The sequence below is a fragment of the Equus quagga genome, chromosome 2, assembly GCF_021613505.1.
Source record: "Equus quagga isolate Etosha38 chromosome 2, UCLA_HA_Equagga_1.0, whole genome shotgun sequence".
Lineage (NCBI taxonomy): Eukaryota > Metazoa > Chordata > Mammalia > Perissodactyla > Equidae > Equus > Equus quagga.
This window is the reverse complement of record NC_060268.1, coordinates 66,084,660-66,098,915: the sequence shown is the minus strand read 5'-3', so window position 1 is coordinate 66,098,915 and position 14,256 is coordinate 66,084,660. Positions and strand designations below refer to the sequence as shown.

The following is a 14,256-nucleotide window of genomic DNA, read 5'->3' as shown; positions in this document are numbered from 1 at the left end:
TTAATTATTGCATTTCTGTCCTCCATAGTTTCTGAATGTTTTATGAATTGAAAGTCTAGTCTGAATTTGGAGGTCTTGACCTCTACTTGAGTAAGTGTAGTACCCACCTTTAGGGTTCTGAGGTCCATGGGATGGAGTTTCATCTCCAAAGGCAAATACTGCTATGGATATAAACAGAAAATTTTCCACTTAGCAGCCTCCATTTTCAGCCAGCCCCATTACATCCTCTGCATCTGGACTGTAGTAAAACTGTTCCATTTAATTCATACTTTCCCTCTGGAATGTTCTCAGTCTGATATTGGTAGATCCTGGCCCCGCTCTCTGCTCACTGCGAAGGGGCTGGCCTAGTCCCAAGAGAAATTGCCCAGCCATTCACAGTACCGTCTTTTAGCTTCTTGCCCTTATACCTTAGGACACTGCCTGAATTGGTAGAAGTGCTGAATGAACCTTGGGTGCAGTAAATGGGTGAGAGAGAGTATGCTTGCATTGTGATTTTGTTTCCTATGGGCCCCACTTCAAGTTCTTCACATAAGCCTGGATTTTTTTTTTTTAAACTCTTTTCCGCCATTGCTACCTTGTCTTATGGAAGTGTAACCTCAAGCAAATTATGAACAAGTGGAAGTAGGCATCAACTTTAATTCCTGGGCAGTGCCTGGCAATGTTGTTGAGGCCTGGCTTTCACCATGGAGTTTAATTTAATTCATCATTATACATTTCTCATTCTTTTTGAGCTGGCCTCTAGGAGCCAGGCAGCTAAGTTGTATAGAGAGAGCCTATCAAGTACCTTGGTTATTTTTAAGACTCCCTTTTCAGGAGATTTTTCTAGTTGTATGGACTTATGGGATTATGAATTTCATAGTCTCTCCATTCACTGGCAATGAATTAGGTTGCTGTTACTGTTGGTTCCGCTCCTGAGCTGACCCCCATAATAATTCTCACTCTAAAGTACAGACTGTCTTGTTCTCCTGTGCCTAAGGGTCTGCGTTCAGTTAGAGGCTGCCTAATCACAGTCAACTGTTTGTTTGCTCTAGGCCCAGGGAAGAATAGGGTGTGCAGAAAGTCTGACCTGAACTCAGGATAGAATCCTCCGTGAGGGAGATTGGCTACCCCGTGAGTTGAAATCTGGACTCTGACTCCCCAGAGAAGGTGTCAGTAGGTCAGTTAATACTTCTTGTTGAGGCCCACAGAAGACGCTGCATCTCTAACAAAGCGTTCTTCCATCCAAAAGAGAGATCCTGACTTGGCATATAAACCCACTGCCACTTCTGGTTATTTTTCATCACTTGCCTGAGTTTGACAAGGTAATGGTTTGTGCTCTAAGGAAAGAGATTCTTCCCCGAGACCTGAGGCTTTCTCATTTCTACCAGCTGGGCCCATTGCTAAAACGCTTTCCAGTGGGCTTGCTTCTGCCTGGCCAGCACCTGGGCTGCCCCAGCTTGTAATTGGCCTGCCTTTGCTTCATAAGCTTCCCAGGGTGGTTCTTCTTCTAAAAGCTTGTATGAAATGCTGTTTACTGTCTCTTTATAGTTTAAAAATGAATCCTTTTTGTTCTTTGCAACTCATTTGCTTTTTTCTTTTCTTTTCTTTAAATTACTATTAACACCTGTTGATTCTTTTTTTTTTTCTGAATGGCCTGTCACTGCATTCCTGCTCCCCCTCCCTCTAGCTGGGTTTGTCAAGTCGCCCATGTCAGAAACTAAGCTCACTGGGGACGCCTTTGAGCTGTACTGTGACGTGGTCGGGAGCCCCACGCCAGAGATCCAGTGGTGGTACGCAGAAGTCAACCGGGCAGAGTCTTTCAGACAGCTGTGGGACGGTGCTCGGAAGCGCCGTGTCACCGTAAACACCGCCTACGGGTCAAACGGCGTGAGTGTGCTGAGAATAACCCGGCTCACCTTGGAGGACTCTGGGACTTACGAGTGCAGGGCCAGCAACGACCCCAAGAGGAATGACTTGAGGCAAAACCCCTCCATAACATGGATTCGAGCCCAGGCCACCATAAGCGTCCTTCAGAGTGAGTCCAGCACCCTACAGTAGTAGTACTGTAGTCATTAGAGGTGGCCCGATGACCCTTCCCGTCTGCTTCCTTTCCCTCCTCCCCAGTATGACCACTCACCCTACCCCATGTCTTTGTTTTTTCAGACCCACGACCCTTCTGGTTGTAGTGTATGAAAACATCTGTGGCAACTTTTTTTTTTCTTCTTTGCCGTCCTCTCTACCTCCCTTATCCCCCAACCCTTCTCTGTGTCTTTCTCCTCAGGAACAAAGAACTTGGGGAAATACGTGACTGTCCAAAATCCATCTGCATTGGGAAGAGGTGGGGAGGGAGAACTGGGGAGGCTAAAAAACAAAAAACCACTTAAAACTCACGAAACCAGGCAGTGAAGCCAGGGTGGTGTTGAATTGTTTCTTTCCCTCCCCTTTAATTTTGTAGTAGGTTTCCTGCTATCCTTTTGCTGATTTATTCTCTGGTGCCTTTCTATTTTTGTTTCTCTCCCCAATCTAACTACTTTTTATTTCTTCTGTTTATCTGTTTGAAGCTCTCTGAGTAGCTGCCTTCCCCTCTATGGTTTTAAGTTTGTGTCTGCCCAGCCTCTTCCCTCGCTGTGACGTGGTGTCATCCTGTTCTGTGATGGGAATGTTGCCATGGGTGTGGTGTGATGGTGTGTTTTGGTTGTTGGGTGGCATGTAAGCCTGGATATCTCCATAGTTCCAGCTTTTTCTTTTCTAAAACAGTGGCATGTGCTTCTCTGACAACAGCCCTCCACTGCAGCAGTACACTCTCCACGGGTCCTACCCATCTAGTCTCCTGTTCTCTTTAAAGCAGCAGCCTGAGATTTCCTCCATGTGTCTTGCTCTTAGGAGCCAGGTGATACTAAGCTGCAAAATATTTTTTTAAAACTCATTATGCTGTTTTGAAGTCAGAGTTGCATCTGATTCCTGTTCACCAGACAGTTTGACTCTGATGACTGACTGCTGGCACAGTGCTCCTCACCCTAGAGGCTGGCAACCCCAGGAATAGTTTGGAAGCCATTCACACTCGCCTCTTCTTGTATGTTGAGAAGAGAGGAAACTAAATTCCAGCCTTGGTCCTCTGAGATGTAAGGATGAGCTGAGCAGCTGGCTCAGAATCCTTTCCTTTGTAGCAGGTACAAGTAAGATATCAGATGCAGGAGCTTTGTGGCCACCTCTCTTCCTTGAAAGTGTCTTGCTATAAGTATGGTGGGAAGGACAAGGAAGGAGAAGCCACCACAGAGCCAGTGCTCCTGGCCAGGAAGAGTGCTAGCCCCACATCTCACCTGATTATAATTGAGGGAGCATTCTCTATTTAATAGAAAGATCCTGGGTTTTTCACTTTCTCTTCAAGGACTCAGTAAGAGACCTATAGCTAGTTCTGGCTTAAAGAACTGATTGATTTAGAGTAAGTAAAAATAAAAATAGTCAAATATATTTATGAGGAATTTGGTAATAACATGAAGGTACTATAACATGGGCCCTGAATCTATATACTTATATGGAAAATAGCGAAGTAATGGTCTGTTGTTTATAGTAACTCAGAAGATGCCTATGAAGAAAAGAGGCCTTAGAGGGGAGAGACGAGAGGCTGCTGCAGTTGGCACTGTTGAATCAGAGGACCTGCTTCTGGAAAGGGGAAAAGAAAACCTTGTCTATGTGAAAATGGGGAACATTAACCCAGCGATTTTTCTTTTAACAATTTTTTCCCTTGCACGCCTCCTCCTCCTTCTCCCCTTCTCCTTTCCTTATAAAAGCAGAATTACCCAGTGGCCACAAAGGTCTGCGGAAATTTGTAGGCATGGACTGGGCTGGGCGTTTGGCACTTGTACTTCCAGGAGCCTGACTCAAGTAGACTCATAGTTAAAATGTCATGCCTTGGGGCTAGAAGATGAGGTTTTGGGGTACCTACCTACCAATCTCAGAGTACGTAGCATTCCCCCAGTTTACTTGGAAATAAGCTTCCTAACTTAGGGGTGTCTGCATGTGGTTGAACAAACCCTGGCTAGTTCACTCTCTCCCCAGACTTCCCTGTTAGTCAGTTAAACCCTACTTAAGTTTTAGAGAGTCAGGCTGCTGCCTTTTTTTCCCAGACGCTCTGAATTCCACTGTAATTGGATTGTTTTATGATCTCAGCATCCCCAAGGACATTTGCCTCCAGGGGGAGGTTGAACTCTTATATCTAAGAATGACCTCCTGGCAGTACTCCCCCCCCCCCCCCCCCCCAAAGCTCCTTGAATAACAAGTCAGGAAGAGAAATGTGCCCAGTTTTATGCCTCTGGCCATAGCATGTTCTCCTACATTAGGGTAAGGATCTCCTACCCAATGCTTCTAAATAGAGTCAGTGGCAGCTGAAAATTTTTGAGCTTCTCCTAAATGTTCATTGCTCTTGGACTTTCATGGGCAGTGCTCAGCCACAGAAATAAAAGTCCCACCTTCATCCTGGTGCAGAATACAGATGTGGCACCGTGGCCAAGGAGGTCTAGCACTGGTTTCCATACATGGCAGTGATAAGAGGGAGGTTACCCCACCCCACAACCCTCCTATAGTGCAGAATCATATTTAAACCTATTTAAATTATCCACTTGCTCCCAGCTGACTGTCTCCTGGATCATTAACACTTAAGGGAAAAAGTCCTTTCCTTTGCCTTTCAAGAGTTCTTGGCAGAAAGTCTACCAGGTTGCTTTCATCAGCCTCTTAATCTCCCTGAGCTGCAGTGGTCATTTGCTTCGCCACAGGTAAGAGTAGCCTTTACTTTGGCCTCCTTGTATTTAAGCAACTGGAAGCTCTTGGCCTCATCATTCTCAGAGTTCACCCTTTCTCAGTGCAGTCTGAGAGGAAGAACCAGAAGGAGAGTCCCAAATGGGACAGAAAATGAAATTGGATAATAAAAATTCAGTAAAAACCTAAAAGTGTGTTTGGGTTTTAATGTTGCCTTTATATTTTTTAATTTCTGTGGAGTACTGGTTCTCTCTTTTTCTCTTTTGATTTTGCTTGATTTTGATTTTTCTTGGAATTGTGATGCTTTCTGCTGATGGTGTGTGTGCGCCTTCCATTGCAGGGTTTGCAGCCGTTCTACTCGACTTAAGGCCCAGGGATTTGGCTTCTGTCCACTGTGTTTTGGAAACCATGGGACACCACTGCGCTAACGTGTTTACATGCATCTGCTTCTGTCTTAGTGGCTGCTATGCCTCCATTATCTGTACATAGAGACCCTGTTTGATGTTACCGATAAGGACCAGTGCTGAATGGAAGAAGATAACCACTATCCTTTTGCCAGAGTTGGAAAATAGTGAGAACCAATTTAATTGAGCAAACTTGAGGATTTGCTTTATCACAAGTTTCTTTGATGATATGAGCTTTACAATCAAATGTAACATTGATCGGGAGGTCCCTGGGCATTACATTTTTTAGTTGTCCCATGACTTCTCCGTCCTCTGCCTCCTCCCTGCACAATGAACATTGCTTAGTTCTGGTGGAGGGAGGGAATTCTGTCCTCAAGAATTAAGAGTCAGCGCTATACTGCATAAAATGGTGGTAGGGAGCTGCCACAGAGCTGCGGACAGGAAGTAGCCAGGTGCAGGGAAATGGGAAGTCAGTCAAGCATTTCTGAGAAAGAACTGGGGAAAAAAAGCAAATACCTGTAATTGTGGATGGGAAAAGATGGCTAGATTAGACTTCACATAAAAATGTTTGACCAAAATAGAAAAAGAACTAAGCCTGGGCAAAGATTAAAGATAATAATAACAATAAAAATAACAGCAAAAGACAGCAAACAGAAACATCTTGACTTTAATATAGTGATGGAATTCAAAGTGCTTTAAGGATGAACCTTCCAGGAATGATGTAGTGTGTCTTAAAAAAATTTCTGCTCAATGTGTTATAATATTTGACTCAAATATATTATTTTGTAAATACCTAACTAATGATCCCAGGTTATCTAAGCCCAGGATAGAACCAGAAAATTTAAGTATCTAACTTGCCCTAAGGTGGAAGGTGTGTGGGGAATGTTTTGGGTTTGGGGGGGGGCGGGGATAGAGAATTTAGTCAAATATGTTTTCCAGGCCCAGCTTTGTCACTAATAATAATTATGGCCTTGCACAAGTCATTTTAACCTTTCTAGCTCTTAAAGAGTGGGATTCAGTGAACTTTAAGGGCCTTTTGGCTCTAAAATTTTAGGAGCCCATGATACCAACACATATTGCATTCTAGTTATAATTGTATTATCTCAGAATGGAATGTGTTTTAAAGTGCAGTTCTGAAAAAAACTCTTATTTGGGGAGTAACTATGGGCTGTAGAGAAGAACTGACAGTTCCTTAAGAATTTGGAAAATGCAATAGATTTTCAACATGAAATTTGCTTTTGGGCTCTACACTGTCTTTTTCTGCATAATTAATGGCCATGGCTGGTTTGCTGTGGGTTTGTCAGATTTAAATGTGGGAAAAGCCATACATGCATTATCTAATTATAGCTATTACTGTTCCGAGTCCTAGTGACTCCATAGGGAGTTTATTAGTTATATAAATGATACTGCCTTTGTCTTCAGAACTGCAAGGTGGAGCCTGGTTTTCTAATTGAAGCTGAATTGGTTGGTGCTTCTTATATTATAAAACAGTGGTATTCAGAAGCGTAAGTGGATTGTTGCCAGTACAAGCACCCGTAATACTCCCATTCTTTTCACGTCTAGGCCTACTGGTCATCAGGCTGTTGTCTGCGCTAGTGGTCATTTGCTTATAATCATTGTTTTTCCTTTCTTGACTTCCTCCAAAGTGGTAGAGTGAAATTCCTCATGTGGTCCTGTCTGCCCTCCCTCTTATTCTAGTCTCCCCATCCTACCCCATCCAACTCTCAGGCCAGGGCTGCAGAAAATGGAAGGCAATGGCTCCCTATCATTGTGCACTCTTATTACAGAGCCGAGGATTGTCACCAGTGAAGAGGTTATTATTCGGGAAACCTCTGCTCTCCCTGTCACCCTGCAGTGTAACCTCACCTCCAGCTCTCACACCCTTACCTACAGCTACTGGACAAAGAATGGAGTAGAACTGACTGCCACTCGTAAGAATGCCAGCAACATGGAATACAGGTGAGAGAGCTTAGCAGCTCCTGGTAAGATGGGATGGGGAGGGTGGCTGAACTTCCATGACGTTCATAATCCATAATTATGCTATGTGGGAGAGACATGAGATGTATGTGGTCCTCCTCTGCAGAGTCTAATCTAGTATATCTGGGGTAAGGCCCAGGAATCTTTAAAAAAGATTCCTAAATGATTCTAATGAGCAGCCAGGTTTGGGAGCCATAGATGTTCCTATCACTGTGGTAATAGTTAAACTGAGGGCATAGAGAGTGATTTGCTCAGTGTAATAATGCTAGTCCTTAGAAAAGTCACAGTTAGAATGTAGGTCTCTTGACTTAATCCAGTGATTTGAGGAATCAGATTTGAAATCTGCTTTAGGACTCTTATAGAACAAGATCACCATAAGTGATCTTGTCACGGGGTAGATTTGCTAGTGAATTACCTTTTAGAGGTGTTTAATATGACCATAACCTGATCAGAACCTGATACAGGGCTCTTCAGTGATCTGGAATAAGGATGGTAGCCTGGAAATACTGTTGATGAAAGGGGGATATTTGCTGGCTGAAGTTACCTGGAACCCAAAGATTTGGTGCTTTTTTGGAATATCTAGAACACCTGACACTCACCTTTCAGAATAGTTTGTTCTCGGTTGAAAACTGATCTGGAAAAGAATCGGCTAATGCTGCTTGGCAGGACAATGCAGTACAAAGAAATTGTGCACTGGAGTGAGACCAGGAAAACTTGCGTCCCCAGTAGTAGCAAGGACATTATGCATTATTTTGCAGAATTGAGATCTTTTTGTACCCCGTATCTAATTGATCCACGTTAATTTCTGGATCCTTCTCCGTTTTTTGGAAAAGGAAATTAACACTCAAAAGTAATAACTCTTGATTGCTTTCATGGCCAAATACTACATCTAAGAAGTTTCCGAAGCAAGGATATATCCCAGGTCTCCTGACTTTCTAGCATCTAGGTCATTGGTTTTTTTCTGCTGGACCATCCCATTAGTAAGTTAATTTGTCTCCACTGTAGTTTCTTCTGATATAAAATTGGAAATACAGTCTCAGCTATATCCTCATAGTTTAGAAAAGGTTAATCAGATAGAGATGTTAGGTGGAGTAAAAGGCATTTTTCTTAGTCTGTCCATTAGTTTTACACAGTTGTTTTTTTCTAAACCTCTTTTAAGGTATCAGACATCCAGTCCTGTTTCTCTTGGGTCTCGTACTGTGTCACCCACAAAGCTTTGAACTGTAACTTCATAAACTCTGAGCCTGACTTTGTAAAATGCCTCATCCCCTCTTTTTTCTCAGCTTATTTGAATTTCTCCTGAGGTGTTCTGCTTTGTCACAGTTTTTCAGGGAATCCATGTTCTCCCACATTTTGTATAACAACTGATGAGTCCCTTGGGCCACCTAATAAGTCAGCCATGGAGCCAGTCCCACCCTGCTTCTGCTTAGCCTGTAGCGGACATTTTTCAATTGCTTCCCAAAAGCTGGTCGAAGGGGATGTTGTGGGGGAGAGTTGAGCCCGGTAGGCATGACCTCAAGCTTGGGAGTCATCTTCCCATGTCTTCTCAAGGAACTTAGAGACCAGTCTAAGCCCTGAAGATGTAATTGCTGCTGCTTCTCCAAACTCTGGAACATTTGCTAAGAGCAGCTGACTTGTATCTGTTTTCCTATTGGGAGCATATTGATTTAAGAGGAGGCACTTGTGTCAAATTGAGAAGACTCTTGACTGTCCTTTTAGAATATTATGCTACCATGGATTTGCTGAGACAGCCCTGGGGATGGATGTCTCTCTCCTGCCCTATAGTCTCTTAACCCGTGTTTCTTTTTTGGGGATGAACAGTAAGATAGATAAATGTGTTGGGCTGGTCAGCGGTCAAGGTTGGGAGTTTTTCTCAGGCATTAACTAGTGCAGTGGAGATTTCACCATCACAAGTATCATATTTTAACCACTGAGCAAAAGATCAGGAGCTGTATAATGTTTATCCTCTGATCTGGAGGCTGTTGTTTCTCTGTTTTCTGTAATTCCACAACAGCCTTTCTGCACATGTTTGGGGTGTGGGGGGCGTATGTAGGCTAGAGTGTATTGAGCTGATAGGAAACTGGTCCTCAGGGGCAAGAAAACCTTTCGGGGTCACCTTGTGGGATTCAGAGGAAGTGTTGTTCTGGCCATCCACACTTCTTACAGTCCTTTCTGTCTCTCTGCTTAACTTGGTCTGGGTCTGTGAAGAGCATTCTCTATAAAGGAACATCTCGTGTCAAGGTTTTGAGGTAGCGACAACCTAAGCACATCGAAAAACTGAAAAGAGACCAGCAGAGCTGGAAAGTGGCTGAGGCGAGGCTGGGAAGGTAGGAGGTGCCGGACCATGCAGGGCCCTGGAGTGGTAGCTGCACCTAGAAACCGTGAAAGTTCAGCTGCATCTCTGAGGCTGATGCTCTGATGGCAGGTGTTTTGTTTTTCCCTTTTTTTTTTAAAACTATCCCTGGGTCCTGTTAGTGAATAGACTTATTGAAAGGTATGCTACTAAAATACAGGGTAGGAAGAACAGGATGCCAAAACAAGGTCTTTAGGGAAGCACAGAAAAAGGGTTGCTTTTTTCCTGCTCTTAATTATATGCCTGGAACCACCAGGTGAGCAAGAAGTTTTTAGTCACAACTCCATCCTCTATGTCTGAATATAGATTATAGTACTTTGTACAGCCCTCAGTCTTGATTACTTGTTTTGTAGTTTATTTCTCTCAATAGACTGGAGTACCCTAAGGTTAGGGACCATGTATCATTCCATCTTGTATTCCTGGCACCCAGTAAGGAGTAAAGCATTTACTTTGGGATACACAGAAGGAGGTTTTTGCTTTTAGTTAGGAGGAGGTGAGTTGCATTCAGGGACATGATTTGGAGAGCAGGGTCCCTGGTTGCCCCTTTGATTCTCCTTTTGTTGTATATTTTGACTGTTCCCGGCTTCCTCACTTGATTTTTCTTCTCATCTCTGCAGGATCAATAAGCCGAGAGCCGAGGATTCAGGCGAATACCACTGTGTATATCACTTTGTCAGTGCTCCTAAAGCAAATGCCACCATTGAAGTGAAAGGTACAACCCAACAGAGGCTGCGGTGTGAGCCTCACACTCTCCTTCTGAGACACTACCTTGGTCTGGACTCCCAGTCTTCAAGCTCTTCTTGTTTCCATTGTGGGATGCGATATTACGTCATGGTTAGGACTCCAGGCTCAGGCGCTCAGCTGCCTAGGTTTAAATCCTAACCTCCTCATCTACTAGCTGTGTGACCGTGGCGAGTTCTTAATTTCTCTATGCTTCCATTACCTCATTTGTCAAACCTACTTCATGAGTTTCTTAGGAGGATTCAATAAGTTAATATAGTGGGTTGAACCCTATGAAATTGCTGTTTTTGTATGTTAAAAATGTTTGAATGTTGGCAGCTTCATATGGTTCACCCTTATGTAAAGCTCCTAGAACAGTGCCTTACAAGTTTTATTACATAGGTCTCTCCAGTGGGCCAGCAGGATTTGGCAAAGTACAGTATGCAGTGTGCATAAATTACTTGTGGATACTTCATTATAATATAATATAAATAATTCATTAGAATTTTAATAGAAACTCAGAGTGCATGGCATATTAAAGCTGAGGCTGTAGCTGAAAGTTCAAGAAAGGCTAACAGAACTAGAAGAGTTGGAGCTACCTGACATCATTAATCCCAGCTTTCCTGTGTTATTTCAAAGAAGCAGCTGAGACCCAGAAAAGTGAAACCACCACCTCTGTGTCACACAGTGAGTTTGCGGCAGAGACAGCACAGAAGCTGGGTCTTGACTCCCAGTTTTTCCATTTTATAAAATGACCTTGGGGAGGCAGGGCTGCTGCTTGAGGTCAGACTGAAGAGGTGAGGGTTTTTTCTTCCCCAGTCTTTGCTTAGGAGGGACACAAACTTGTTCTTTAAATTTATAGGGTGATCCCTAGAAGACAGAAGGATAAATTTAGGAAGTGGTAAGAGCTTATGTAGTAGGTATTCAGATCTTCCTTAAAATATTTGGAAAACTGAAAACTCAGGTTCAAGAAAGGCTTAGATACACATTTAGAGTTTCTTTTCTATGGTGTTATTAAAGGAAATAGTGTTTTGGTGACACAGCCCTAACTTGTGAGTTGATGTAAGCACGGCCAGTGCCTCCTCTGGCTGCCAGATTGAATTCTAAATGACTGAAGAGGGGAGTCACAGGGGCATCGTTATAGTCCATACAGGCCAGAGAACCTGGGATTTGATTAATTCATTGGCTTTTCTTGGAGAGATCTGGGTTTATCTGTGTTTCTGAAGAATGCCACATTTGTTGAACATGAGGATAAAAATGTGAGAAGGCATTTTCTCTGAGCCAGCCAAGGGCCTTTCCTCCTCTGGGTGAGCTGAGCTATGTGGGGACACATTTCACTTCTCCATATGAGACCTGAGGCCCTGCAGCATTTCAGGCTGATCCTTTGCCACAAAGTCCAAGTGCAGAGGCAACAGGCTGGGTGTGGGAGGGAAAGTGTTGTGTCTAGTTAATGGTCCTCTCCAAGCCTAAAGGATAATTACATACAATTCCAAGTCCTGACTAGCTGTAATTGTATTGATTTGGGGTTAATGATTTCTAAGCAGCATTTCCACGAGTGGGAACAGAGGTCGTTTTTCTCTTGGTTTGGCTGCTTGAGAAGATGGGGTTCAGTGGCCCCAAAGGCATCTTTCCTTACATTCTCTTTAGCATCTGTGAAGTAGTGCTCTGGAGGGACAGAGAATAAGAGGCTGCTGGCAGGACTGCTTTCAGAGGGAGTTACCACCTGCATGGTACCTGACCATAGTGAAGGTGCGTACGGTGTGCACTGCTGCATTCTCTCAGTACTACAGCCCCTGTGAGGACGATTGGGCACGTCATAATATCCTGGTTTTAAAGAAGTAGACCTTAAGAGAATTCTGTTTTATCGAATCCTAAAACGTATTCTGTGACTAACTTGCACAGATATGTTAGTCTTTCAGGAAAATTTATAAGAAATTCTAGTCTTTCTTCCCTCTCTCCTCTAACACGTGGATAGAAAACAGCTGAACACTTAATGTCTTCCAGGTTACGGATAGTTTAGTCTGGTGAAGACTGAACATTTGGCTTTTTCTGTATAAGCTGAAAAAGGTTTGCCATAGGCCCACGATCCTTTAAGCTAGCCCTCACTTGTGGTTGGGGTAGACAGCTGCCTTGATTTAGAATGGTGTGTGTTTGTGTGTTATTCCCAAAGCATTTTCATATAAACTTTGATTTTATTTCCATTTTATTTGCCTCTAGGATGAGGTAGGAGACAGTTATATTTTTACAGCAATAATGATTTGAAAAATCTGCTGAGTGATAGGTAAGAAATGGTTGTACTCAAGAACAGAGAAATTCAGGGGATTCAGGGAACCTAAGGAGCTCTGCTGAAAAGAGTCTCTGAGAATCTTCATTTGTGGTTTTTACTCAGTCTGCATTTCAGAGCAATGTAATTCAGACCATACATACGTATTTCTTTAGGACCTCTTTTACACTCAGTCCTTTTCTTCCCCATCTGGCTTTTCCTGCAGCTCTGCGCTTCCCTGGGGTGTTGTTTGGGCTCAGCGCTATGGGGAGTGAAGGACTTAGACTATCTGGGGACTGGGTCTCATATGTCCAATTACCAAATCTTGAGTTACTTGTGGTGTACAAAAGAAAAGAGGGCTGAAGGAGTCAGAGGGAGGGACAGGTGTCTGGGAACAGGCCTGAGGTGGCAGTGCTTTTCCACCCCAGCTTGTAGATCCCTGTCAAGAAAGGAATTTTAAGAATGGTAGTACCTCCATGTAATGGGGAAGGCCTTGCATCTGAAGTAGGGGTTTTTTTCTTTCTCTTTTTTTAGAGGACAGGGGTGAGGCACAGCATAAACAGGAAGATACTATTACTCTTTCGGGTTACATTTCTTACATCTTTGGCAGGTGACCTGAGCAGATGCTAGAGGCAGAAGATGGAGCAGGGCTGGCCAGGGGAGAGGAAAGAGCAATGCCTAGACATTAGTGGGACCTCTGCTCCAGAGCCTGGCCTTTCTGGGGGTCCACTTAGATAACTCTGGGGAGCCATCCTTTCTTCAGGTTTTTGACTCTTCAGAGGTTGTGTCTTCTAGAGACTCCACACCTTATCATAGAGCAGTCGTGAATAAATAGGTCTTGAATTTTCTATCCCTGTAATTCTTCAACCTTACTCCCTTACTCCCTCCCTCTTCCCCTTTCTTCCTTTTCTAAATTTAAAAGTGCTCATAAAAAAGCAAATTAAAAATTTCTGTGTAATTTACAAAGTTAAAAGAGAAAATCTCTATCATGACTCCCAAACCCTATCCTCATCCCTCAACCATTTTTATTAATCCAAGAAACAAGGTGTTGGAGTTTTATTGCTGTTTTTAGAAAGCCTTTTGGTGGCCATCCAGTCCTCTGCAGTACACATGCCACTGCCTCTTGTGAAAGGTACATCCCAGCCCCAGGAGGTTTGGGTATTGCCTCTCATGAGGCCCATCATTATCTTTCCCTGTTTATTGGGCATTTCAAATGAATTTCAGTCTTGGTGGCTGCAGGAGCCAAGATTGATCATGTTTTTCTCCTGCCTACTTCCTAGCTTGCTTTCTTTCTATTTGAGGATTATGACTAAATGTTAGGATTTCTATAAGTAACCTTACCCTGCATCCCTGTTTCCTGCTCTGTCGCATGGCCTTACAAGTGGTGTATCAAAGTTCAAACCTGCCAAGATGGGGACTGTATGGTAATGATGACAAATATCATTATTAAGAATAATAATACACGTCACATTTGTACAGCACTTTGAGCTTGTGGAACATTTTCATGATCATTTATTTGTTTGATAGGCAGCTGGTTTGACAGGTGAAGAAGCTTAGAGGTTGTGACATCCTTTAGGTCAGAGCTGATGTCAAACCTGTTTCTGACTCAGAATTTCCCCTACTTGAAGAGTCTTTGAAAGCATAATAATAATATCTTGAAGCTGCTAGAACATTTTGAACATCAACCTTAGCCCAAAAACCACACCTGTGCTTTTTTTCCTCTCCAGGGTGCTACCCTGACCTTCCTTAATAAGAATAAGAAAAGCTAACATTATTGCATGCTTACTGTGTCCCAGGCACTGTGC

The 14,256-nt window shown here is 43.3% G+C and overlaps 1 protein-coding gene across 2 annotated transcripts in view; it reads left to right on the top strand.

Moving 5' to 3' along the window:
• LOC124235167 (neuroplastin) overlaps nt 1–14,256 on the top strand; it is a 65,007-nt gene that overhangs the window by 30,983 nt on the left and 19,768 nt on the right. For both annotated transcript variants that reach the window (XM_046652776.1, XM_046652775.1), the window contains exons 2-3: nt 6,926–7,097; nt 10,086–10,180. In XM_046652776.1, coding sequence (XP_046508732.1) covers nt 6,926–7,097; nt 10,086–10,180 — 267 coding nt within the window. The remainder of the gene's footprint in view (nt 1–6,925; nt 7,098–10,085; nt 10,181–14,256) is intronic.